The sequence below is a fragment of the Phascolarctos cinereus genome, unplaced genomic scaffold, assembly GCF_003287225.1.
Source record: "Phascolarctos cinereus isolate Bilbo 61053 unplaced genomic scaffold, phaCin_HiC Scaffold_8;HRSCAF=390, whole genome shotgun sequence".
Classification (NCBI taxonomy): Eukaryota; Metazoa; Chordata; class Mammalia; order Diprotodontia; family Phascolarctidae; genus Phascolarctos; species Phascolarctos cinereus.
The window spans coordinates 73,173,084-73,196,248 of record NW_027556291.1 but is presented as its reverse complement, the minus strand read 5'-3'; the positions used below and the strand labels follow the sequence as shown (position 1 = coordinate 73,196,248).

At 43.3% G+C, this 23,165-nt stretch overlaps 1 protein-coding gene across 2 annotated transcripts in view; it reads left to right on the top strand.

Annotated features, from left to right (window-relative positions):
* The first annotated feature begins 15 nt into the window (after positions 1-15).
* Positions 16-23,165, top strand: part of BRCC3 (BRCA1/BRCA2-containing complex subunit 3) — a 37,628-nt gene continuing 14,478 nt past the window's right edge. For both annotated transcript variants that reach the window (XM_078147885.1, XM_078147884.1), the window contains exons 1-5: positions 16-120; positions 2,195-2,315; positions 15,437-15,523; positions 18,472-18,560; positions 22,271-22,326. In XM_078147885.1, the coding sequence (XP_078004011.1) occupies positions 16-120; positions 2,195-2,315; positions 15,437-15,523; positions 18,472-18,560; positions 22,271-22,326 (458 nt within the window). The remainder of the gene's footprint in view (positions 121-2,194; positions 2,316-15,436; positions 15,524-18,471; positions 18,561-22,270; positions 22,327-23,165) is intronic.

The window sequence follows — 23,165 nt, the reverse complement described above, 5'->3', positions numbered from 1 at the left end:
CGGGGCCAATCCAAGATGGCCGTCCTGGCGGTGCACCTCCAGTCGGACGCCTTTTTGGTGGCCCTCAACCATGCCCTGAGCACCGAAAAAGAGGAGGTCATGGGACTATGCCTCGGCGAGGTGAGGGGCTCGGGCCTTCGGGCGGCGCCGGGCGGCCATTTGGCCGGCCCTTCGGCCCTCCGGCTGCCCCTGCCCCCCCCACCTCCGCGGGGTGGGGCAGCCTGGACGGGCGGGGGGGAGGGGGGGCGGCCGAAGGGGTTTTCGGGGGGCGCAGGTCCCCCACAAGGATTTGGGGGGAGGGGGTAGCCGATGATCCGTCCAGTATCAGGGGGGCGGCGTTGGGCCGGCCGAACCTTCGGCGGCCCCCGCCCCCCCACTGGCTGAGGCGCAGTGGGACGGCCTAGTCAGGCGCAAGGGGGGGGGCGCGGCCGGAGGTCAGGTCGGCGGGTTGCTTGAAGGTCCAGCCGGAGGGGGTTGGGCGGGGCCGGGGCTGCCGAAGGTTCGGCCTGCGGACGCCAGTCCCCCGCTGGGCCGTGCCGGCCTCATTTTCTCCCCGCCCCCCTCCCCCCCCATCCCCAGCGGGGTGGGGCGGCCTGGCCTGGCAGGCGAGGGCGACCGTAGGTCGGGCCGGCTGGGGGTGGGGGCGGCGACGGTGCTAGCCGGACCTTGTGCCCCTTCCTCCCCCCCTCCCGGCCGAGGTTGGGCTGCCCGGCCCGGGGGAGGGGGGCGGTGCCGCGCCTGGATGGGATGCCCGGGGGCTGAGCCCCCTTTGCTGCAGGGAGTGGGGGGCAGCACCCCTATACTCACAACTCTCACTGAGCCCGACACCTAGGCCAGCCTTGCGGGAGGGGGAGGATTAGCCGGTGAGGTGGGAGCTGCTGGCCTCCGATCCCCCTCCTCTCGCTCTCCCCCTCCCCTCTCGCTCCCCCTCCCCTCTCGCTCCCCCCTCTCCTCTCTTCTCGCTCTCCCCCTCCCCTCTCCTTTCCTCTTGCTCTCCCCCTCCCCTCTCTTCTCCAAATCCCATCTCATTTTCTCCCCCTGCCTTCTCCTCTCCATCCCATCTCATCCCATCCCATCTCATAGATGGCTGCTCAGGTGTCTGTCTACGTATAGCTCTACTTCACCTTCTGTAATAAACGTATAAGGAAAAGCTCTCCTGAGAAATAAGGAAAATGAAGAATAAACAATCAATATTCTCTCTATCCTTTTTCAAAACGTTCATTGATGTTATTTTAAAATTATTTTTGGTTCTCTTTAACAATCATTCATTAAATGACCTAGGCATTTGAATAAAAAATACAGAAATGAGACAAACAGGCCTTCACTCATCTATTGGAGCAGCTGTAGTATTGTTACTACATATTACATACTACATACATAATAATATTCATTAAATACCACTATAATACTCCTTTACTTAAAAAACCCTTCAGTCAGCCTTCATTCTCCCCTGCTTCAAGTCCAAACTCCTTAGCCTGACATTTGAGGCCCTCTGCTGTCAGTCCTTAACCAACAGGTTTAACCCAATTTCCCTAATTGGATGATTTCCGCTGCCCTGATCATCCCATTAGCCCCAAACTGAATTCCCCCACACTCCTTCCTCACCAGCCCCACATCCTCAGTGCTCCCCAACTTCTTGGGGTTCAGCTCGTGTTGGTTCTGTCCCTGATGATTGGTGCCTTCTGAATTTTCCACAATGTTTATTCTGTGGCAGGGGCTCTTAACCAGGGTCTGGGAACTTGTTTTCAAAAAAAAAAAGGTGATCGGACATAAAAATATTTGGATAACTATTTCAGTAAAATTGATTTCTTTTGTAATCCTATGTATTTAAAAACATGATTCTGAGAAGAGATTTGTAGGCTTCACCAGCCAGCCAGACCATTTCATGACATTGAGGTGAAAGTCCTTGCGCCTTGGGATTCTCTTTTTCACGTGTTTTTTCAATTCAATGCTGTTAGACTCTGGCATTTCATTCTTGTTTAATGTAAATCACTGAATTCAAAGTTCACTTAACCCCGTGCCTCATTCTCCCCAAAGCACACATCATCATGGATACTTACTTGGTAAATGTTGCTTGATAGGTTGATTCTTCCTTCATCTGAATGGGCTCAATATTTTTTCTTCTGAGGGTATAAGTTGTAATATTATTATTGGAAGTAATGGAGCTCATGATTACCTTTGGGCTTTTTTCTAGGTTGCTGTCTCCAAAGTTGTGTACATCCGCTCAGTCATCGTTCTTCGGCGTTCAGATAAGAGGAAGGATCGAGTGGAGATTTCTCCTGAGCAGCTTTCTGCTGCTTCTGTGGAAGCAGAAATATCCTTTGGGGGGCAGCTGTAGCCAAGGGGGCTCAGTGGCTAACATCAGGAAGCAGAAAGGGGAATCTTTTTCTTTTGCAGAGTCTGAAGATCCCAGGGTCAGATCTTATCACAAGGAACCTCAGCTGATGCTGAATCCCCACCCTCTTAGGATGCAGTTTGAGTATAGTGAACATGAGAAGAGCTAAGACCATGCCATAGTATTGCATGAGAAGTAGGGACCATAGGGGCTTTTAGGGAAGCCCCTGAGTGAGTCTGTGATGATTGCTGCTGAGAACCACCTGGGAAACCTGGGCAGATTCCTCAAGTGACCCTTACCACTGCTGTCAGCTGGAACCCCCTAAGTTATACTTGGGGATTTTTAAAGAATTCATGACAACCAAGTTGCCTTAGCTGTCAGGTTTTTTTTTTTTCTGCTCTAGAGAAGGGGGCTAGGGGTAAGGACAGAAATGAGAAAAGAGCATGGAAAAGACTGATCAGAATGACTGGCAAGCTGGAAGTGAAAAAAAAAATTTTAATGGAAAAATGACAATTGGGGGAAAGTTAAAATATTATATACTTTTTAAAAACACACTTGCACATTTGAAGTTAATTTATTTAAGAACCTAAGAATGGATTACACATATATGTGTATATATCCATACACATATACTACATATACACACATATATCTAAAAATTCTGTCGCTGCTCAGATTGTCTGACCTAGAGTATTTGATTCTGTCCTGTGAGTTTTAGGAAAAAGAGAAAAATTCTATTCATGCAAGAGTAAAACAGGCAGTATCAGAACAATTTTGACTCTGACATATATCAGTTCTGTGATCTTGGACAGATCGATTGGGCTACTTCCAGTACCCTAAACTAGAAGTCACCAAGCTGCCCATGTTGGTAGAGGGCCTCATAGGGAACTCCCTAGCCAAGTGCAATCCCAGGTCAAGTTAAAAGCAAAAGAAGTGGAAGAGGGAAATGGGTTATTGTTTGATCCTAATGACCTCAGTGGTATCATGGAACTTTAGAGTTGGATGGGCCTTTAAAAGCATTCTGAACTCCCTTTTACAGCATACCTGTTAGATTCAGCCTCTGCTGAAAAAGGTTGAGAAGAGAGTGAGAGGAGAGAAAGTGGGGGCACCTGTTATAGGCAGTCTAAAGAGAAGTTGGGCCACAAAAGGGATGATGGTAGGGATAGATTTTTTTGAGAATGGGGGGAGACATGGGCACTTTTGTAGGCAGTAGAGAAGCAGCCAGGAGATGAGGAAAGACTAAAGATGAGTGTGAGAGTGGGGATGATGGGAAAAGGGGGCAGTCTGTTGGAGGAAATGGAATGGGGATTGCTTGTGCTTGGAGAGGGATTGACCTTGGTAAGGAGTGAGGCTATTTCAGCAAGTGAGATAGGTGAAGGAGTAGAGAGGGGCACAGGGTACCTGAGTGACCCAAGAGGAAGATGGGAAGAGAAGGAGTTCATGGTGAATGGCCTCACTTTTTTTTAATGTGAAATATGAGGCAGGGTTCTCAGCTGAGGAGGAGGGAGCAAGGGGAGCCATGGGAGGTATGAGGAGGGATGAGAAGGTTTAGAGGAGCTGCTGTGGAGAGTGGGAGAGGGAATTGATGAGGCAGGTAGAGTAGGATTGCCTGGCAGCAGTGAGGGCTCAGGTGAAGTTGTATGACATCAATTTGTAGTGGACCCCATCGGAACAGTTGCATGGTTTTCTCCACCTTTTTTGAGTAGCTTGTGTGTAGGAGCAAATGGGAGGAATGCTGGGAGTGATCCTAGGCTGAAGCTTGGCTGGGAGTAATCAGAGATAGGCTTGAGAGGCAACCAGGGTAGACTTGAACTTGTTTATGAAGGAGTCAAGATGGGCAGCAGAAGAGGAGAGAGAAGAGGAGTGATAGCCTGGGAGAGATTTGAGGGTTTGAGGGATGGGATGTCACAGTTTGGACAAAGAGTCAGGTTTGGTAAGGGAAGGCAGAAGGAAAGGTGAAAAGCCAATAGATTATGGTTGGATAAGGGGATTTCAGAATTCTTGAAAATGGAGGTGGTGATTTTATGTGATGGCAAGATCAATGGTATGATCCTCTTTGTGTGGCTGAGGTGGGGTGGAAGAGGAGGTCACCCCTTCCCTAATTTGTCATTTTCTGCTTTTTTGTTAACTTTGCCAGTCTGATGGATATGAAATAGATTCTCAGAGTTGCTTTAATTTGCATTGCTCTAGTTATTAGTGATTTGGATAATTTTTTCTGTGGTTCTTGATAGCTTAGGTTTCTTTTCTTTCTTTTTTTTATTTGTGAGGTAATTGGGATTAAGTGACTTGCCCGGGATCACACAGCTAGTGAGTGTTATGTGTCTGACATCTGATTTGAACCCAGGTCCTCCTGACTCGAGGGCCAGTGCTCTATACACTGTGCCACCTAGCTGCCCCTCAGTTCTTGGGTTTCTTTTCTTGCAAACTGCTTGTTCATATCCTCTGCCCATTTATTAATTTATTAATGAATGGCTTTTATTCAGTTCCTTATATATATTTTGAAAATGAGATCTTTATCAGAGAAATTTGCTGCAAATAATTTTTTTCCTGTTAAATATTTCCATTCTAATCATAGCTGCCTTGGATTTATTTGTGCCAAAACTTAATTTTACTGAATCAAAATCATCCATTTTGTCTTTTGCGCTTATATCTCTCCTTTATTTGATCTTGAAGTCTTCCCTTATCCCTAGACCTGAAAGGTGATTTTTTTTCCTTGTTCCTGGTAATAACTTTTCTATCTATGTCATGTAACTATTTAGAGCTTCTTTTGGCATATGGTATGGGTTATTGATCTAAAACTTTTTTCTGCTAGACTGCTGTCCATTTTCCCCAGCAGTTTGTGTCAAATGGAGAATCCTTGCCCCCAGTAGCCAGCACTAGGCTACCAGTTTTGTTTTGTTTCTCTTGTTATCTACCTAATCTGTTCTACTGATAGACCTCTCTATTCTTTTTTTTAACCATTATTATATTGTTTTAATGATTACTGCTTTTTTTGTATTGTTGGTTTTTTTTTTTGCTTTGGCGATTGGGGTTAAGTGACTTACCCAGGGTCACACAGCTAGTAGGTGTCAAGTGTCTGAGGCTGGATTTGAACTCAGGTCCTCCTGACTCCAGGGCTAGAGCTCTATGCAATGTGCCACCTAGCTGTCCCTGATTACTGCTTTTAATATAATTTGAGATCTGCTAATATTAGGCTCCCTTCCTTCCCACTTTTTTTTATCATGGTTTTTCTTGAAATTCTTTACCCTTTGTCCCTTCAAATGAATTTTGTTTTGTTTTGTTTTTTTAACATACATTTTTAAAACTTTGGGTTACAAATTTTCTCCCTTCCTCCCTCCCCACCCACTCTCATTGAAAAGGCAAGCAACTTGATACAGGTTATACATGTGTAGTCATGCAAAACACTTCCGTAGTAGTCATGTTGTGAAAAACTAAGTATATTTGAGTTCATCCTATCCCATCCCCCATTTATTCTATTCTTTCTTTTGACCCTGTCCCTCATCAGAAGTGTTTGCTTCTGATTATCCCCTCCCCCAATCTACCCTCCCCTCTATCATCCCCCTGCACTCTTGTCCCATTCCCCCCTTATTTTCCTGTAGGGTAAGATAGATTTCCATACCCAGTTGTGTATGTTATTCTCTCCTTAAGCCAAATCCTATGAGAATGAGATTGACTCATTCACTCTCACCTTCCCCCATTTCCCCTCCACTGTAAAAAGCCTTTTCTTGTCTGTTTCATGTGAGATAATTTACCCCATTCTACCTCTCCCTTTCTCCTTCTCCCAGTATAATCCTCTCACCCCTTAATTTTATTTTCCAGATGTCACCCCTTCACCTTCAACTCATCCTGTGCCCTCTATCTTTGTATCTATACATATGTATAATTTTTTTCTCTCCCACTACCCTAATACTAACAAAGGACTCAGGAGTTACAAATATCATCTTTCCCTGCAGGAATATAAATAGTTCAGCCTTAATAAGTCTCTTATGATTTATCTTTCCTGTTTACCTCTTCATGTTTCACCTTTCAAATGAATTTCATTTTAATTTTTTTCACCTACCAAAGTAATTCTTTGATTTCTTGGTACTCAATGAGTTAATTTAGGTAGTAGTATTATTATTATGTTAGTTTGGCCTGTTGTTCAGTTGTGACCGACTCTTCCTTGATCCCATTTGGGATTTTCTAGGCAGAGATACTGGAGTGGTTTGCCATTCCTTTTTCCAGCTCATTTTACAAATGAGGAAACTGAGGCAAATGGTTAAGTGATTTGCCCATAGTCACAAAGCTAGTAAGTGTCTGAAGCCAAATTTGAACTCAAGTCTTCCCTACTCCACCCACTGTGGTTGCCCTGGCTTGGCCTACGCATGAGCAACGAAAATTTTCCAGTATTCAAGTCTGACATTATTTCTGTAAATAGTTATATTCCTATAGTTCCTGGGTGTGTGTTGATAGGTAGATTCCCAGGTACTTTATGCATTCTCTAATTATTTTAAATGAAATTTCTCTTTCTGTCTCTTCTGGCTGGATATTTTTGGTAACAAATGTTGATGATTTATAAGGATTTATTTTATAGCCTTCACATTTGCTAAGTTTATCATCTTGATAAGTTTTAGTTGACTCTGTATGATTCCCTAAGTATATTATTATATCATGCACCAGAAGTAATCATTTAGGTTTTTTTTATTTGTGTCTGCTTATTCCTTCAATTCCATGTTTTGTTATCGATAACATTTCTAGCTTAGTAACACATAAAAGTCCTGACAGCGAGCATCTTTGCTTTACCTTTGATCTTATTGGAAAGGCCTCTAGTTTATCCTCATTATATGTGATGGTGAATCTTGTTTTTTTGGTATGTATTATTTTTTTTTCAAGATTTTTTAAAAAATTCTTCAACATTTACTTCCACAAGATTTTGAGTTCCAAGTTTTCACCCATCTTGCCCTTCCCCCCACCCCAAGATGGCATGCATTTTGAATACTCCTTCCCCTAGTCTGCCCTCTCTTCTATCTCTTCCACCCCTCTTCTCTTATCCCCTTCCCCTTCTATTTTCCTATAGGGCGGGATAGACTTCTGTACCCCATTTCCTGTATTTCTTATTTCCCAGTTGCATGTGAAAACATTTTGTTTTAAACATGTGTTTTTAAAACTTTGGGTTCCAAATTTTCTCCCTTTCTTCCTCCCCACCTACCCTCATTGAAAATGCAAGCAACTCAATATAGGTATGTGCAGTTATGCAAAACACTTCCATAGTAGACATGTTGTGAAAAACTAACTCTATTTCCCTTAATCTTATCCTGCCCCCCCATTTATTCTATTCTTTCTTTTGACCCTGTCCTTCTTCAGAAGTATTTGCTTCTGATTACCCCCTTTCCCAATCTGCCCTCCTCTCTATCATCCCCCTGTTCTCTTGTCCCCTTCCCCCCTATTTTCCTGTAGGGTAAGACAGATTTCCATACCCAATTGAATGTGTATGTTATTTTTGGTATGTATTATTTACCATGGAAAGGGCCATTTATTCCTATGTTTGTGTGTGTGTGTGTGTTTAACAGAAACAGATATTGTATTTTGTTTAGAAAGCACGTGCGGCTAGGTGGGGCAGTGGATAGAATACCGGCCCTGGAGTCAGGAGGACCTCAGTTCAAATGTGACCTCAGACATTTGACACTTACTAGCTGTGTGACCCTGGGCAAGTCACTTAACCCCGATTGCCTCACCAAAAAGCAAAAAAAAAAAAAAAGGAAAAAAAAAAGAGCACGTGCAGTTTGGGGAGATCTGAATTTGAATCCTGCTTTAGATAATCCCTAGCTCTGTGACCCTGTAACAGTTAGTCACTAGACCCTTCTGTGCCTCACTTTCCTCATCTGTAAAATGGGGATAGCACCTACCTCCCAGGGTTGTCATGAGGATGAAACAAGATAATCTTTGTAAAGTACCTTGTGAAACCTATATATAAATGCTATAAAATACTAGTTATTATTATTATTATTATTGTGATCTGTTATATTTATAGATTTCCTAATATTTAACCAACCCCACATTCCTGGTAGTCAGCCTGATTATAGTATATGATTTGTTTCATATGTTGCTAATCTCTTTGTTAATATTTTAAACATTTTCTTTTTTAGAATTTGAGTTCCACATTCACTACCGTCCTCCTTCCCTCCCATTGAAAAGGCAGCAATAGGATATCAGTTATACACGTGAAGTCATTTTGCTAATATTTTGTCTAAAATGTTTGGATCATTGTTCATTTAGGATATTGGGCTGTCATCAGTTTGTGTTGCTGTTTGCCTGCTTCTCTGTATTTATCACATTCGTTGTTTCTTATAGTACAGTAATATCCCATGACATTTGTGTACCAGTTTGTTGAGCCACTGCCTAGTTGATCAATTCACTCTCTTTTCCAATTCTTTGACAGCACAAAAATTGCTGCTATAAATATTTGGGTGTATGTGGGGACATTCTTTTTGTCGGTGCCCTCTTTGGGGTGTAAGCCTAGTCATGGACTCTCTGAGTCAAAGGGTGTGGACATTTTAGTCACTTTATTTGCATCATTCCAAATTGCTTTCCATCAATAAGCATTCATTAATCACCTACCCCATGCCAGGCAAGTTCTGAGTTCTAAAGATACCAAGACAAAGATAAAACAATTCTGGCCCTTGACAAGCTTATATTTCTTTGGGGAGGGAATAGAACATTTACACAGACAATGAAATGCAAGATGATTTGGGGCAGGTGGGGAGCCAGGAGCAGTTGACAGGCTTAGGAAGAGCCTTATGTAGGAGCTGACACTTGAGTTGAGCTTTGGAGGAAATCCAGAATCTAACAGGTGGAGGTGAGGAAGGAGTGCATTCCAGACATAGATATGCAAAGGGATGGAGAAAGGAGATATCTTTACATTTTTATTTATTTTTATTATTATGATATTTTATCATATGTTATACTTATAAGTTATTATTATTATATTATTTTATTATGAGCTTTTATTTATTTTTAATTGGCCAGTATCCAGCTTCTCTCCTCCTCCTCTCCCCCACCAGAATTTCCCAACCTAGCTGAGAACATAAGAAAAACCACACCCATTATACATGTGTCTAGCCAATCAAAACAAAGTTCTGCATTGGTCAGTCCAAAAAACTGTCTCCATGTGCACTCTCTCAGGAGGTAGGGAACATGTTTCATTTGTCCTCTGAATCCTGCTTGGTCATTCTGCTAAGAGTTCAGTGCAACAGTATTCTATCATATTTTTCTACCATAATTTGTTCATCTATTCCCTGGTTTATGGGCACCTTCTCAGATTCCTGTTCTTTGCCACCTCAGAAAGAGCTACAAATATTTTTGTATATCCTTAGGGTCTATTTTGTTTCTGACTTAGGACTTGATTAGGACTCCCTGAATCTTCCCTCCCTCTAAATTATCCTCTTCTCCCCTTTCCCTCCTATTTTCCTATTGAGTGAAATTTATTTCTTTACCTAACTCTGTGTGTGTGTGTGTGTGTGTGTGTGTGTTCCCTCTTTTGATGAGTTTGAATGAGTTTGATGAGGTTCAAGTGTCAGCTGCTTCCCCCAGTCCCCACCTCCTTATTTGTACAGATGTCTACTTGTGTAACCTCATTATATAAAAATAATTGTCCCTAATCTCTCTTTCCTCCCTCTCTCCCCCCAAAAAAGAAGTGTATTCCTCTTTTCCTCTCCATTCTTAAGATCATAAAGACATAACAGAAGCTTACCTGGGCCTTTTCTCATTGCGCTCCCTCTATGGACCCTGATAATGACAGGATTCCAGGAAATCCCAAATGAATCATTTCCTCATATCTGAAAGTGAGCAGTTTATCCTTGTTTAGCCCTTTATCATTGTTCATTCATATTTACTTTTATATGCTTCTCTTGAGTCCTGTGTTCGTATTTCAGAGTTTCTCCTCAGCTCTGGTCTTTTCATTAGGAATGCTTGGAAGTCCTCTATTTCATTAAAGGCCCATCCCACCTTCCACTTCCCTTACCCATAGCATTATACTCAGTTTTTCTGGGTAAATTATTCTTGGCTGTAAGCCCATATTCTTTGCTTTCTGGAATGTCATATTCCAAGTTCTCTGCTCCTTTAGAGTGATGATTGCTAAATCTTGGCTGATCCTAATTGATGCTCCTTGGTACATAGACTTGTTCTTTCTGGCTACTTGCAGTATTTTTTTTTCCCTTTGAAACTCTGGCTTTTGCCTACCACGTTCCTACGAGTGTACTTTGGGGATTTCTTTCAGGAGGTGACTAGTGAATTCTCTTTCCATTTTGCCCTCTGGTTCTTTGTTTTTGTTTTTGTTTTGTTTTGTTTTAGGCAATTGGGGTTAAGTGACTTGCCCAGGGTCACACAGCTAGTAAGTGTCAAGTGTTTGGTCTGAGACCAGATTTGAACTCAGGTCCTCCTGACTCCAGGGCCAGTGCTCTATCCACTGCACCACCTAGCTGCCCCCTCCCTCTGGTTCTAAGAGATTTGAGCATATGTTTTCTTGACATATGATGCCTAAACTCTTCTTGTGGTCATGATATTCAGTTAGTCTAATGGTTCTTACATTTTTTCTCCTCACTCTTTTCCAGATCAGCTGTTTTTGCTATGAGATACCTTACAGTTTATTCTATTTTTTGCTTTTATTTTAATTTTTCTTGTTGCCTTATGGAGTCATTGCTGCCTGGGCAGGTTTCTATACCTCTTGGTCAAGCTCTTAATTCTCTTCCCAATTCTTTCTTCCGTAGCTCTCATTTCTTTTCCCATTTTTTCCTCTAGCAATGACAGTCCATTTATAAAAACATTTTTAAAAACTCTTTTCTTTTAAACTCTTGCTTCATCTCTTCCAGGAACAGTTGTGTTTTTCTCTAGGCCTTTGCTTATAGATATTTGGAAGCCCTTCTCTTCTGGGTCTATATCTTGAGCTTTCCTGCCACTGTAATCCCATTAAGATGGGATTCTTTTTTGTTTTCCATTTTTGCAGCCTACTTCTTGACTTCAGACTTGATGTTAGGGCTGGGCATTTCTGGAGGGAAGATCTGGGCTGGTCTTTTGGGTGTATTGAGTGTTGTTTTATTCCGGGATCTCAGGACCAGCTTGGGCTGGGGATCCGTAAGCTTTCGCAAAAGGGTCTGATCCAGGGCAAAGTCTGATTGCTGTCCCCATGGTCTGAGTTCTGCAAGTTCCTGACCTAGTTCTGAACGAGAGACTTGCTGCTGGGCTTAGCCACTTCCAGCCATCTAGAAAGCTCTATTGGTTCAGAGTGATGGAATTGTAGGAATCCCACTCTGGTTATTTGTCTGCAGGCTGGATGTTGGAAGTGAGATTCTGGGGCCTGAGCCACACCACTGCTACAGCTGCCTTCTGGATTTCCTCCTTTCTCCATACACTGCCTATGGCCTCCCTTTCCAGGAACATTATTCCTCTTCGCAGATTCCCTTCTTAGCCCATCCTAGATCTGTGACTCAGACTTGGGTAAGGGGGGGCCAAAGCTGCCATTTTGCACCTGTTTCCATTGCAGTGCCCTGGTATAGGTCTGAAATTTCCTCTCTCCCTGGGTGTTGGAGTTCTCTCCTGGTATACTCCTGGCCCAGCCCCCACCCCAGTGTCTAAAAAGTCCTCTCTGCCTGTTTCCCTCTGTTGAGCTGGGCTAGATGGAGGACTCATGGTGACTTTTTTAATATTTCACCAGGATCGGGATTTGGTCTGGTGCATATTTTAGATCTGTTTGGAGGAGTGTGTGGAAGGGATCTTACCCCTCTGCTTTCTCCCAGTGTGTCTTCTTGGCTCTGCACTCTCCAAGTAATAGCATTTGTCAAGAATGATAGGATAGTTAGCTGGACCATAGAGTGTGTTAAGGGGAGTAACATGTAATAAATTTAGAAAGACAGGTTGGTGCTGGTTTAGGAAGGACTTTAAATGCCAAACCACCTAGACTGTGTTTGATTCTGTATGTGAAACTGGAGCTCCCTGAACAGGGGAGAGTGAGGGGGTCAAGCCCATGCTTTGGAAATATCACTTTAGCACCTGTGAGGAAGAGCACAGATGGGGGGGGGCATACTGGAGCCAGAGAGCCCAATTAGGAGGCTGTTATTGTAGTCTGGGCAACAGGTCTTGAGGGCCTGAACCTAGATGATGGCCATGTGTGAGCAGAGCCAAGGGGATGGGTGTGTGAGATGTGAATGTGGCAACAGGCTTGAATCTGAGGGAGAAGGAAGAGTTGAGGATGATGTTGAGATTGTGAACCTTAGTGTCTAGAATGATAATAAGAACTGTTAGAAATGAAGAAACTGGGAAGAGGAATGCTTTTGAGGGGGAAAGATACTGAATTCTGTTGTAGAGATGGTGAGTTTGAGATGTGTTCAAAATATCCAATAGGCAATTGGTGTTGTGGGGCTCTAGCACCATAGAGGTTGCATATGTTGATCTGCGAGTCATCTATGTAGAGATGATAATTGAACCCAGGAGAGTTGATGAGTTCACTACCAGGGAGTATAGAGAAAGAAGGGTGGAGGGCCCAGGACAGAGCCCAAGGCATGGGAGACTGACTGATTAGGTATAGAGCCAATCATTGGTGCATTAGGTGTGAACTGGGACTGTCAGGTGGAACCTCAGAGTTGCTTTAAATTTCATTTCTCTAACCACTAGTGGTTTTGAGTATTTTTTTTTCCAGATGGCCATTGATAACTTGTATTTCTTCCGTAGAAAATTGCCACTGTTCCTAAGCTGCTGGCTGCTTAGCTGGCTAGGGTGTTAGGGCCTTTGGATTTCTGATCCTTGAGTTTGAGTCGTAGCTGCATCATCTGTGTAACACTAGGCAAACCGCTTTCCTTGTAGCCTTCGTTTCTTCATTTGGAAAATGGTGCTTTTGGTTTTGGTACCATCTACCTTAGGCTCATCTACCTTCGAGGCTCAGATGAGATAGTAAACTTTGATAGAGCTATAAGAATGTCAGCTATTGGTAACTGAGCAGGCTTGGAAGGAGACTCCATAAGCAGGTCCTAGATGACAAATTGAAAGTGACCTTTGAGGTCATCTAGGCCAATTCCCCCATTTCACAGCCAGGGAAAAAGGCAGAGTGGCACATGCTGTATCTCCCTGCTGGTAATACGTGACAGATTTGGGGATCAGTTGACTCCTCTTTCCATTTGCACCACAAACACATAAGTGTGTCCTTCTGTGTACCAAGCAGCTTGGTAGACACAGATAGGAGCTGTGGATTTGGACTTAGAGGCTCTGGCCTCGATCCTAGCTTGCCTTCTTATACTTAGGTCATTTTGGGTATGCGAATCTCAAGGCCTCAGTTTCCTTGTATATACAATGAGCAGTTAAGACTAGAGGACCTCTGAGGTACATCCTGGCTCAAAAGCTGAGTTTTTGGTCATGTATTAACCTAGTGTGGCCAATTGAGAAGCTGGAGTTAAAAACGGACTGATCTTTGAATACAGAGCAATGAGTTTTGTTGTTTTCAGTATGGTGAATTTTTTACTTTGATCCTGAGAATGTGATTGATTTTCTTTCTAAACTCATTCATTGTCTTTTTTTTTTTTTAAAGCTCACGAGAGGCACAGAGGAAGAGGTCTGCAAGATTTTTCTCTAGACCAAAATTCTAACTTGCCATCCTCTATGAGCTATGGTTAGATCCTAGCACTCCCTCCTCCATACCTTATGTGACCTAATGGGCCCAGTGCACACTCAGATGCCTGGCTTGCCAGGTTTTCCCAGGGTAGCCTCACCTTATGTAACCAAAGTCATACCTACTCTGTTCTAGCATACCTCTTTCCCTGGAGCCAATTGCTAAGTCCAGCCTCACCTGTTCAGTGCTGCCTCCGTTCTGTATACCCCTTGTTCCTTCCTTTTAGAACCCCTTCCACATGGCAGGCAGGCAGGTGGCTAGTTTTTGAGGAACCTGGTGTCTTGGGAGCAGATGCTGTTGAAGTGTAAGAGGCAGATTAGAAAGCTGGGCCCTTTGCCTTTGCTTCTCAACCCTCTTCCGTTCAAAGACAAGAATTTAGTTCTTGGCACGTGTGTTCCCGAACAGCCTTAGGATACCAAAATATTTGAGGTGGCAAAGAACTGAAAACAGATTTGGTGCCCATCATTGCAGAATGGTTGAACAGATTGTCCGAGAAACTTGGGGACACTTGTATAAGTGAGTGGAAACAGGAAAATAATATATCCAATGTCTACAATAATGTACCTGAAAAGAACGCTAGAATTCAGCTGAAGTCTGTGTAATCCTATTGACCCATCTTGGCATTGAGGAGAGATGAGGAAATATGCCACCTTCCTTTCCTTGGAGAAGTGGTTGACTGTGGGTGCAAAGGGAAGTGGGAGAAGTGATCTTCCTCTGAAAACACTCCTGATTTGTCAGTGTCCTTGCTAAATCATTGTTGGATTGAACTTAGTTACTTGTATTCAGTTATGTGCAGATTCATATTCAGTGATTCAGTTTACAAAAAACCTTAAAATAGTGGCATGTGACTTCCCTGCATTCTCATGCTGCCTGTTAGCCATGCTACGAAAGTCTGCTAAATTCAAATCCTGAGTGTGATAAGTGACAGTATTGGGAGAGATGTACAGGAAGAAGGTTGGTGGCCCTGTCCTCCTACTAGCTTCATATTTCTGTAGGACTTTCAGCTTTCCAAGTACCTTACAAACATTCTCATTTGAGCCTCCTGATAGCCCTATGAGGGAAGTCCTACAGATATTAGCCTCCTTTTACAAAGAAGGAAACTGAGACTCAGCTGGTAAATGTCTGAGATCTGGCTCCAATACAAGGCTTCTAGACTACACCTTTGGAGTGCCCACTGTAGGCCCTGAGTCAGTTAAGCAGCTGAGGCCGGCCAAAGAAGGCAAGAGAAGTAAATTCCTGTGAACTGGAACCCTGAGCCAAAGAATGAAAGTTGGGTATGAGTGCAAGACTCCCACGGGCAGCAATGATGCCAGGAAAGGCTTGGCACCTTTGGAACTGAGCCTCAGGCTGATCAGATGACTGCTACCCACCACGCTGACCTGAAAGCAGGCTAGACACTGTTTAAGCTTCAAGCTACCATAGTCACACGCATTTCTGCTTCTTTTTAAAAAGTCCTTAACAATCCCACAGATTGGCTGAGCTGACTGGTCGCCCCATTCGAGTTGTGGGCTGGTATCATTCTCATCCCCACATAACTGTGTGGCCATCGCATGTTGGTAAGTAATACTTAGCCCAGGGCTTGATACATAGTAGGTGCTTAGTCAGTGTTGATTGACTGATCCAGTTAAAGTAGTGGCCTGTGGCTGCTGATGTCACCAGTTGCCATGGCAAGGCCTCCACAGACTCATGTTGAATGACAAAGGTAAGTGGAAGATACATATAGGAATAGTGAAGATGGTTTTCCTGGAGTTGCTTAAAAGCAATTGGAGAAAAGGCCAGCTTTAGCTTTGGATTTAGTAGGTAATTTTGTCAAAATGTAGCCATCTTGTCCTGGCCAGAGGGTCATGGAGTGGCTGAGAGAGACAGACAGACAAACAAATGGTCCTCTGAGCCGCAAGCTAGCCAGCCCAAGGGGCAGCTCTGCAGGGGGCATCTGATCTTTGTCTGCTTTTCTATTGCAACACAAAACACCTGATAATGATACCAAGTGTTTATTTTTGCCTAGACCTGGGATTTCATCAGCCAGAGTTACACCCAGTGTGGAAAGATTTCTCTTCCACTGAGTGGGAGCCTGGATGTATCTGTCAAAAGCAGGAGTACAGCTCTCTATCAGAGGTTCATAGAAGGCCCTTTAGAGACCATCAGGTCCATGGAGGCCTAACAGGTCACACAGTAGTGTCATATTTGAACTCAGGTCTTCTGACACCATAGCCAGTGGTATGGAGGTGCTACCACATGCTACTTTTCACTTAAAGTGAAATTCTGTGCGGTAGACTCTCTTTGAGAAAAAAGGGAAGTCACTTCTTGATTGAGAGATGATAGATGAGAGGTACAGGATGAGATGTGTTTTTGGACATGGCTGTGTTTGACTTCGTGGGTTGTCACAGACAAAGAAACCAGGGTCATTGAAGCCTTCCCAAAAGCTACCAAAGAGAGCTAAGGGGAGTTGAGAAGGTGGCCTAGAGACAAGAAAAGGTTTGACTTGTAAACCTCAAGGAGTGAAAAAAATTGAACTTTGGGCATCTGCCTTCTACTCTGTGAGATGGGAGTGGGGGGAAGCAGACTAGCTGTTCTTAGGACCCACTTCCAGGGCTACCATTCTCTGATGTAATTATCTCTGAGTGTTGAGGAGTCATACAATGGCCAAATAAGGAAAGTGAGTCTGTTGTATGTCAGATTATAACAGCTGGCATCTCTAGGATTTGCAGGCTTGCCAAGGGCTTTACATAGTTTTTCTTACTTGATCCTGACAATAATCCAGGGAGGTAGGTCCTGTTGTTATCCCCATTTTATAGATGAGGAAACTGAAGTTGAGAGGAGTGCCAGTAACTACAGAGCTGGGATTCCCACACAGAGAACCTAAGGCCTTCTGATTTTGAGGCCAGAATTCTTTCCACCATTCCACTCAGTGTCTCTAAGCTGAATCCCTTAAGTGCTGTGCTCCCTGAGCCCACACCCAGTGCCACATTCTCTACCAGCTTCCTTTGTTTCCTTGGTCAATCACAACTATTCAATCATTTTTTTTTATTTGTGTCTGATTTTTTGTGACCCCATCTGGGGTTTTCTTGGCCTATTCCTTCTCCAGCTCATTTTACAGATGGGGAATTGAAGCAAACAGAATTAGTGACTTATCCAGAGTCACACAGCTAGTAAAGTATCTGAAGCTGGATTTGAACTCAGGTCTTCCTGACTCCAGGCCTGGCACTCTATCCACTTCGCACCTAGCTGCCTAAATCCAATTCACTTGCATGTCATGGCATCACCTCACTGTTCTCTTTGAGAATGAAAGATAAACAACAACCACCTCTGTGAGTACTGGAACTGGCCAGTTAGGTAACACAGCTCTTTCTTTCTTTGTTTCTTTCCTTCCTTCCTCCCTTGCTTTCTTCTTTGCCCAAAGGAAGGTAAATTTAGATCACTGAAACCTGAAAAGATATCTTGGGGTTTACAAGTCCTTCTTAAGGACCTTAAATGCCTTAAACCCAAATCACTCTGTCATTGATTGGCCAACAAGAGGTCCCAGTCTAAGCCCTGTCTGGTCATTGTTTGGGCCCTGATTGCCTCAAAGTGAATATAAACAGCAGTTGTTTGTGTTTTGGCCAGAAACCTTGAGGGTCTTCCCCTCCCAGACTCCCAGTAAAAAAAGGCTATTCTCTGCCTCATTTCTTACCTAGCCTTAATCACTGAAAGGACATTGCCTCAGTCAAACTAATACCTGGAAAAGACCTTACTGAAAAAGGCCAAGGTCTCCCACTGCATCCTGGGCCATCTCCAGTTGTCCTGATCTATGTCTGGCCACTGGACCCAGATGGCTCTGGAGGAAAAAGTGAGGCCACTTTATACAGCTCTCCCTTATTTAAATCCAATTCACTTGCATGTCATGGCATCACCTCCCTGATGTCATGGTCCTCTTCAAGAATGAAAGACAAACAACAACTTTGGTATATAGAAAAGTCTCTATAGCACTTTATTGTGTACCTTTCTAATGGATAAGTAATAGTGTATGTTACAGTTGCTGTAAAGGTGTTAACACTGGTGAAATCCCATGTGTTTTGTCATAGCCCTCAACTAGACTCTAAGTTTCATGAGATAAGGGACCTAGCTAAATTCTTTTTCTCCTTTAATACTTAAAACTTTAATACTACTTTAATACTCCAGACTACATAGTATTCTGCAAACAGTAGATGTTTAACAAATGCTTATTAATTTAATAGCTTCTCTTTTTTTAACTAAAATCTGACTACCTTTAAATGGCAGTTTCTGAATTATTTTGAATTTTAATTAATTTTTTTTAAGTACTTATTTAGGTTACTTAAAAGGACAGAGAATAAAGTTTCATCATTGCATTTTGGCAATATTTTAAGAAATCCAAATGAAGTAGGAGTTCAATTGAGCATCTACTGTAGCCTGGCAGTACTATATCCCATCATTGAGCCTCTTTGAGAACTTTCTGAGAGACCATCAATGGACAATTATGTTTTATTTATGTCTCTGGTATTTGTAGATATTCGCACCCAAGCCATGTACCAGATGATGGATGAGAGCTTTGTGGGACTTATTTTCTCCTGTTTCGTGGAAGACAAAAACACCAAGGTATGTGGTGTATATGTAGACAGAGAAAAAATTCCTAGCAGAGTTGTTTTGAAATAAAAAGTTGCTATTGTGGTGAGATTTCTTATTAGGTTTATAAGGGATTCAGATCTCTCCAGCTCTCATCCGTTTGAGCCTTGGCTGGTCTTGGCGAAGAGAGGCAGGTTTCTGCTTTGGGCTTTTTTCACTAAGCCAGTATTACTGGAATGGGACCCTCCAGGTTGCTCAATTAGCTTCTACCTGAGATCATGCTTGAATGATCATAATATCCACAGAGCTTCTTGAGCAGCTGGGGTTGAAGTTGAGACTAGAATGCACCTCTCTGTGTAGGAGTTTTCCAACAGAATTCCAAGTGACCATGCATTTGATACTCCATGCTTGTCCTCTCTATTCCAGGTTTACTCTGCCTTTTGGGTCTGGTGTGATTCAGACTTGTGGTTTCTTTGGTTTGGGGAATTCTTTGATATGAAAACTTCCCCTACGAGTATAGAGCAGTAGCTCAGCTAGGATTTAGAGTCTTGGGAAGTTAACAGGGGCATGGATAGGTTACTGATTGGCACTGATAAGTTAGATGACTTGTCAATATATGTCCAAGTTGGGAGTTGAACCCAGGTCTTCTTGTCTCAAGGGCAGTCACAGTGCCTCTCATTATGATGCTTATGCTCTTTTTTTTCTTTTAATTTTTAAAATTAAATTTCTTTTAATTTTTCTTTTAAAAAAATCTGCCTTTTCTCCTTCCCACCCACGTATTCCACTTGAAAGAACAAAACTCCAGTTACAAACATGTATAGTCAAGCAAAAACCAATTTCTGTGTTGACCATGTCCAAAAAGGAATGTATCTGATTCTATGCTTAGTCTTCACCTCTCTAAAAGGACATGGGCCACACATTTCACCATGAGTCGTTTAGAATCCAGGTTGGCCAGGATCAGCATTCCTAAGTCTTTCAAAGTTGATTAGCGTTACGGTGTTGCTGATACTGTATAGATTATTTTCCTGGTTTGGCTCACTTTACTTTGTATCAGTTCATATAGTCTTCTCAGTTTTTTCTGAAACTGTCTCCTACAGCACAATAGGATTCCATTGTCTTCATATAGTATAACTTGTTTAGCTTTTTCCCACTTGATGGGTGCCAGCACCCCCTCAGTTTCCTATTCTTTGCCATCTGAAAAAGAGCTATGAATATTTTATAAATCCTTATTTAGAATTTGTTTTGCTCAAGACTAATCCCTCATTTAATCTATTCTTCCTCTAATTCCCCCTTCTCTCTTCTCCCCTTTTCCTCTTATTTCTCTGGAGTGAAAAAGTATTTCTGTACCTAATGTGTGTGTGCGCATTCTTCCCTCTGTTGACTGGTTCAGATGAATGAGGGTCAGCTACTCTCCTAATCCCTTCTTCCTTGTTTGTATAGACTTCTATTTGAATATCCTGATTATGTGAGATAATTTTCCCTAACCTTCTTTTCCCTTTCCTCCCCTAGTGTGTTGTTCTTCTCCTTTATTTCCATTCTTCTTTTAAGGTCAAGGCCTAACAGAACCACTCCCAAGCCTTCTGTCAAATCAGACTCCCTCTATAACCCCTAATGATGGTAGGGTTCAGAGGGGATACATGCATCATCTCCCCATATTAGAATGTAAGCATTTTATCATGGTTTAATCACTTATGGTTATTTGTTCATTTTTATCTTGTTTCTCTAATGCCTGTGTTTGAACTTCAAAGTTTCTACACAGCTCTGGTCTTTTCCTCAGGAATGCTTGGAAGTCCTCTATTTAATTAATGATCCATTTCCCCCCCTGTTGCATTATCCTCAGTTTTGCTGGGTAAGTTATTCTTGGTCTCAAGCCCATATCCTTTGCCTTCTGGAATATCGTTTTCCAAGGTCTTCGCTCCTTTATGGTGGTGGCTGCTAAATTGTGGGTGATCCTGGCTGTTATTCCAGCATCTCAGGGACAGGCTGGGGACCTGTAAGCTTTCGGTGCTTCCAAGGTGATCTGATTTAGGGCAAAGTCTGATTGCTGCTCACTGGGGTGAGCTCTGCAAATTCTTTGGGTTTTGGATCTGAGCAGCACAGCTGTGGAGTTTTAGTAGACTGCTGTTGAACTGAGGTACTATCAGCCACATGGTTCAGATCGACAGAACCGCAAGCTCCCCTTTGGTCTGAGTTTTCTGCCCTGGTTATCCTGCCACAGACTTCAGATTAGGCTAGAAATTAGAACTGACTCTGCTCTGCTCCTGAGGACCGAGCCATACAGCTGCTGCTTGCTTCTAAAATTACTTCTTATTCAGTATAGAACCTAGGGCCTGCCACCATTCCTTACCCAGGAACACCAGCCTTGGCACAGGTCTGCTCTTCAGTCTGCCCTGGATCTATGTAGTGAGGTTCAAAATTGCCAGTTGCCACCTCTTCCTGCATCATGCACAAATTTAAGTCCCTTTGTGCTGACTCTGAGGCCCCTCTTGCTCTCATGCACAGCCTCTTACTGTTCAGGATTGCTCTGGCACACTGTTGGCCAGACCCCCTCCCTCCCCAGTGTCCACAGACCTCCCTGTCTCCCTCAGCTGACCTGGGCCAGAACAGTGATTCACTTGGATATTTTTCTTGGATTCCCCATCAGGTTGGGCTCTTGTATGTTTTCCTGTTTGGAGGAGGTTGGTTTTTATGTTTTGGGGAGTGGGGAGGTGATGCTTGCTGTTCTCCTTCCTGCTACTCTGCCATATTGAGTCCTCCATGCTTTATAATTTTTTAAACCAGTCTTTCCCTCTGACATACTTAGGCCTTGGGATCCTGACCTTTGTCCTTAAAGTGGAATGCTCTTGCTTTTGTCATGGGAAATGAGGTGCGGAATTAGGGTGTCTTCAGGTCCCTGCTCTACTCATTACTGGTTGTCACTCCATGGGTATGTTGCTCATAGGGAAGGAGGAGAAGGGAGGGAGGGATGGTCCACATTTCTCCTCCCCGCTCCCAGGGCCACGATCACACAGCTGTGTGAGTGCCAGAAGGCTGGTCTCAATGTGATATGTTATCATCCCACCCGAAGAACCAAGGATCCTAGATCTAGAAGAGACAGGTCCCTCAGAGGCTGCCATATCCAACCCTGTCATTTTATAGAGGAGAAAACTGGGGCCCGGGGAGGGAAAGGACTTACCCAAGGTTACATAGGCAGGAAATACAGTAACCAGCATTTGAACCAAGGTTCACTGATTTCTACTCTATTGCACTGTGTCCCATGACAGTTTGTGTGTTTTAGTTCTCAGCTTCTTCGTTATTTTCGTGCTACCCGTTTTCCTTCTTCCTCTCCTCACCCTCTCTTTCCACATACTTTGTTTCTACTTTGATATGTATTTCAGAAGGCAGTATGGAATGGTGGACAGAGACCCTGGCTCTATGTATGATCCACTGCCCATGTGACCTTGTGTGTGTCACTGGACTTCCCTTATCTATAAAAATGAAGGGTTGGATTCCATAGCTTCTGAGGGCCTTTCTTGGCTCTAGGTCTAGCTTCCTCTGTGTGATGGTAGGCAAATCACTTGACACATCCCTGGGTCTCAGTGCCCTCTTCTGTAAAATGAAGGCTTTGAGCTGGCCAGCCTTCTAGCTCTAGTCTTTGCCAGGTCTGACTCTGTGAAGTTTTACTGACCTCTTTTGGGCTTTAGGTTAATTTAGCATTTACCCTCCTTGTTTTGATACTGCTATCTTTCTATTGATTTCCCCAGACTGGCCGTATACTCTACACTTGCTTCCAGTCCATTCAGGCCCAGAAGATCTCAGAGTAAGTATCTTGGGGGTGTGTGTGGTGTGTGTGTGTGTGTGTGTGTGTGTGTGTGTGTGCGTGTGCGTGTGTGCACATGTGTGCATACATTTATGGCCTGGTAGTTTCTATTCCATTTTTTCCTCAAGTATTAAGGGATTTTCACACAGGTATAATTCAACCTAATCATCTTAAGGAATGTTTACACTACCTTCATCCATAAACAACCCTTTGAGGAATGAATTCATTACCCTTTGCTGCAGATTGGAAGGTACTAGGGAACTTGGTATCCCATAACCAGCCTGAGAATAGAACTTTGGATTTCTCATTCTTAACTCTTGGAAAGGCAGCCTGGTGGAGTAGGAAGGACCAGTTTTGGAGTCCTGGAGATCTGTGTAACTGCACTAGTCATGTAAACCTGGTTTTATAGCCTATTTGCTGATAGGCATCAGGGGAGGGAATCTCTACACTGAAAGTTTCCTATATGAATGAGATCATAGGTCCAGACCTAAAACCTTCCCTTAACATCAACCTTTCCCTTTCCCTTAATCACTTCAGCATTTCTGGGTCCTTGCTGTAAAAGTCATTTCAGACTCCTAGTATTAAAACTCCAGTTTCACTCAGATTCAACTTATTTATGAATGAACACTTGCTATTGAGAGTGCCCTACCTTTACATGATTGTTGGGTGAACCAGTCTTTCCAGAAGCACCAATTTTTTTTACACATCTTTAGAATAAGGGACAGAGCCTCCATGGGCTTTGTCATTTGTCGGTGTTGCCATAAAGGTTGGGCTCTTTGCTAGGTCTGTCAGTTAGAAAGTGTACAACAGTCTTAGAACCATCGACCTTTAGGGTTAGA